The 4,335-nt window shown below is 51.7% G+C and overlaps 1 protein-coding gene across 1 annotated transcript; it reads left to right on the forward strand.

Annotated features, from left to right (window-relative positions):
* Positions 1-955: 955 nt before the first annotated feature.
* On the forward strand, positions 956-2,525 carry GSC (goosecoid homeobox). Its single transcript, XM_030562618.1, has 3 exons — positions 956-1,277; positions 1,683-1,942; positions 2,364-2,525. Exons 1-3 carry the CDS (start codon positions 956-958, stop codon positions 2,514-2,516), a joined length of 735 nt encoding a protein of 244 aa, XP_030418478.1. The 3' UTR covers positions 2,517-2,525.
* Positions 2,526-4,335: the final 1,810 nt, after the last annotated feature.

Genomic DNA, 4,335 nt, shown 5'->3' on the forward strand with positions numbered 1-4,335 from the left:
TACTAAAATGTTCCGTTTCTGCACTGTTAAAGCCAGTAATAGCTGTCTTGCCTGATTTTTTAAAAAAAAATGTTTAGAACAATTGTCCAAAGAAATAATCGTAGTAATTTTTTTAAAAGTTAATTTATTCTGTGTGAGGCTTTGTGCTTTTAGAAAACAAGGCACACTACGCATCCCTTTTACTCTGAGGCAAAGGAGCCAAGACCCAAACCCTATCCCAGAAACACACATGCACAAATTATGGCGCTACTCTGTCGCAGTTTAATTCTTTTTAAAGATTTTGTGTAAGTGTTTCCTAACCAAATCCAAGCATAAATAATGACTCTGAGCCGCAGACAGAGGAAATCACACCAAATAATGTGAACCAACAAGAGGAGAATAGGTGCATAATAGACAGGGTTAGGAGCTGCTAACCACTTCTCCACAATGGCATTAATCAGATTAACCTGGGCAATTAGCCGGTGCAGCGGAGAGATCAAGCCTAAATCTGGGGCCTTTTCACAAAAAAAGAAAAAGAAAAAAAAAGTCCCACTAATGGAAAGGATTAAGTTAATTTCATTAATTCTCAATACACAGCTCAGGCTCCTTTCACTCCTTTGTGTACCCCTCTCCCAGCTCCACCTCTTCCCTCCCCCATCCCCAAAATAAAGTCAAATCTGGTTTTGTTTGTCATCTGCCTATTACCAGGCACTAAATCCAGGATGACGTCGCCTGGGTATAAAAAAGGGAAGAAGTTCAGATGGGTTATACTCCATGCAGCCCTCTGGGTTGAGATCAGTAAACAGGCGAGAGTAGAGGGGGGAAAGTTACAGAGCAGTTTCCTGCGAGCGCGCGCGCTCACACACACACGCGCTGCCTTCGGGAAAAGATCAATTTCTTTCGCTCTGATCCCCTTGAAAGTCTCGGAAAAGTTTCGGTTTCGTCCCTCCCTGCCCGTCCCTGCAGAGTTCGGGTAATGCCTGCGGGTATGTTCACCATCGACAACATCCTGGCCGCCAGACCCCGCTGCAAGGAGTCGGTCCTGCTGCACCAGGGCGCCGCGCCTGTGGTGTTCTCCAACCTGCATGGGGACTCCCTCTACGGCACCGATTACAGCGGATTTTACTCCCGAGCAGTGGCCCCCGCTTCCAATCTGCCCGCGGTCAGTGGATCTAGGATTGCCTACAACAACTACTACTACGGGCAGCTGCATGTGCAGGCGTCCCCCGTGGGTCCTTCGTGCTGTGGGGCCATGCAGCCTCTGGGCGCGCAGCAGTGTTCGTGCGTCCCTGCAACAGGTAAGCGAGCCCAGGTGCCCGTTCGTGCTCACCCAGCTGGGAGAGCCCTGGGCGCTTTACCGGGGGGGGGGGCAGTTTGAGATTGTTCGCTAGGCGGGTGCCTGGCTATTTGTGTGCCTGATGAGCCAGCTGTAAACAGCGTTTGGGTCTCTGCCCCTCCGAAATAACTAAGAATCCCAGCGAAGTACTGTCACCCTGGCAATTCCCTGCCCTGTATTATGTCTATAGGACGCGTCTCACTCAGCCCCATTCTAATTTCGGATCGTTTGGCACCGTGGTTCTTTGTTTCGGAGGGGAATCTCGGGTTGTGTCGGTGTGAGAGGGAAGGGGGCATAAGTTTTTAACGGAGTGATCTGCTCTTGATCTCTCCGTCCAATGCAAATAGTGTGGTCGTCTTCTCTCTAGGCTACGAGGGTACTGGGTCAGTCCTGATGTCGCCTGTGCCCCACCAGATGTTGCCGTATATGAACGTGGGCACCTTGTCCCGGACTGAACTGCAGTTACTGAACCAGCTGCACTGCAGGAGGAAAAGACGACACCGAACTATTTTCACTGACGAGCAGCTGGAAGCTTTGGAAAACCTCTTCCAGGAAACTAAATACCCAGATGTGGGCACCCGGGAACAGCTGGCCAGGAGGGTGCATTTAAGAGAGGAAAAAGTGGAGGTATTTTCTCCTTTATATTTAAAAGTTAACTGAGTCTCAGTTCCTAGTCTAGCTGCAACCATCGCCGCGCGTTGTCTAAGGCAAGCTGATGGAAGAGCGTGCAACAGGTTTACTAGAGGGGCAAAAAGTTTAGCTCTTAAACGTACCCGTCTGCACTCGGATAAATAAACCGATCACTCAGATAATTAGCAAATTTTGATAAACGATCACTCCTCTTTAAACGCGGCAAACCTTAGACTTGAAATATCCCTGACTGATTGTAATTACTTTGCTTTTCCATTTAAACCGAACCAAAGCAAATCGAGTCAAAGATGTGCATGCCACGCAGAACTGGTGTCACGCGTTCGGGCTGAAAAGGGTGCCTGTCTGAACAAAATGTTGTTTTTTACTACTATAATGATTTGATTTATTGCAATGACAGGTTTGGTTCAAGAACCGCCGGGCAAAATGGAGAAGGCAAAAGCGATCCTCTTCCGAGGAGTCAGAAAACGCACAGAAATGGAATAAAGCTTCCAAAACGTCCCCAGAAAAGAGGCAAGAAGAAGGGAAAAGTGATTTGGACTCCGATAGTTGATACCTTGCAAATGGACCCTTGTCGTGGACTGTGGGACTTGCACAAAAGGATGCTACTTGCACACACTCTGCCTTGTTGGAGGGAAAAGAGATCTGTATATGGTGTACATTACCCCGAGGTGATTGCTTGTAAATAAAATAAGTTGCTGAGGTGTTGCACAGGTATACCCCGGCCCCTTTATTTATCTTTGTGCTATTTACAGATACTTTAATCCGATGGTGGCGACATATTTTTCCTTGATCTAGAAAAAGGGGCGTTTGCAGTTATTTATTTACTAGGGTTTGACTAGTTTGGACAGAGTGGAAGATACAGTGTTGTAAATGGTGCTAATTTGTAACCGATTAATCCCTAATTTCAGCGTGTGAAGTGATGTTTAAATTTATCAGCAGGCGCGAGACACGATTAAAAAAGAAATCAAAACTTCTTTTTTTTATTTTTTAAATACGGGCAACGGAAGAATCCAATTGTGAACACTTGCAACTGTGTAAATGCACCGTAGCGGTTTGGTGGGTTTCCTTCAGTAATGGTTACTATCGTCCCATAGCGGTACCATTCATTGCCGAAGCTGATGGTTCTTTACAAGGAGCACCTAGCAATCAAGTGGTTATTAAGCTTGTCTGCAAAGCTCCCCACACCCTCATATATCAGCTAGGGTGATTAATGCTTAACGTCAGCCTGAGGCGCTGGTATCAGTTTTTAAATGGGTACTGTGTTAAATGCCCGCCTGCAGTGTCTAGCTGGGCCTGCTCTGGAAGTCAAAGGAGGGCAAGCCAGCCCCCAGAAGAGCGCACGGCCATTTTCAGAGCAGCTCGCTGAAGCTTGGCCTCAAGCTGGCAGGAGAAGGAGCTGTCCGCTGCCAGAGCCCAGGGCGGGACCGCTGGCTAATACAGTGTATGTAAATAGGGCACGGCCCCCGCCCCTGGAGCTGGGCAGATGAGGGGCTTGGGGGGGCGCTCCCCTCGCTGGTTGGAGGGTGCGGCTTTGTGGATTCGGCTCAGCTGGCGGCCTTGGTTAGGCCGGACAGGCCCGCGGGCCTGACTGAGCCGGGGCGCAGCGGCTTAGCAGCCTGCAGCCAGCCCTGCACTCCAGCCCCTGGCCAGGCGAACCTGGCGCTCTGCGCCGCTTGCCACGCAGGCCGCGGCAGCTGCGGGCTCTGAGCAGAGCGGGCAGTAGCCCAGCACCCCACTCTATGGCTCAACTGGCCCCACACCGACCTCTACCCCGCCGGGGTGGAGGCAGCGATGAGAGCAGGGACACGGGGGTAGAGCGTGGCTTCCCCGCAGTGAGCTGCGCCGGCCGCAGGGCGCCCCACGTGCTGGCAGCTCTAAACGATTCCCCGGGAGGCGCCGCTCCCTGCAGGGGCTGTTTCTTGTGCGCCATGTGCTGGCCAGGCCACCGCCCCCCAGCTGTTAGCCTCCGCCAGCACCGTTCGCAGGTGCGAGGAGCCCGGGGCACGCCTGGCGTTAGGGCTGGTGTCCTGGCAGGGGCAGCAGGTGTGACGGCCCCGCTCCGAAGCGCCCCATTTCCACCGCCTGTGGGTGAGGAGGGCCCTTGGTTCACTGAGTAACGTGTCCTATGAGCCTGGGGGAAGCGGGGGAGAGGAGCACCTGGAGAGCTGGCTGCCTCGCCGCGGGGCCGGCTCAGGGCTGTAGAACAACTAGGAGAAAACTTCAGCTCAGGCTGGGTTACTCCTCATGGCTTCACCAGAGCTGACTGACTAAGAGCGATCAGAGAGACAGGGTGGGTGAGGTCATGTCTCTTATTGGACCAACTACTTATCCTAGGAGCCACAGGGCTACAACTACACTGCATAGAATAG

This window comes from Gopherus evgoodei, chromosome 4 (assembly GCF_007399415.2).
Source record: "Gopherus evgoodei ecotype Sinaloan lineage chromosome 4, rGopEvg1_v1.p, whole genome shotgun sequence".
NCBI lineage: Eukaryota > Metazoa > Chordata > Testudines > Testudinidae > Gopherus > Gopherus evgoodei.

Coding starts and splice junctions, on each gene's coding strand:
- GSC (XM_030562618.1), top strand. CDS start 956: ATGCCTGCGGGTATGTTCACCATCGACAACATCCTGGCCGCCAGACCC. Junction 1,278..1,682: donor TTCGTGCGTCCCTGCAACAG/GTAAGCGAGCCC, acceptor TCTTCTCTCTAG/GCTACGAGGGTACTGGGTCA. Junction 1,943..2,363: donor TAAGAGAGGAAAAAGTGGAG/GTATTTTCTCCT, acceptor TTGCAATGACAG/GTTTGGTTCAAGAACCGCCG.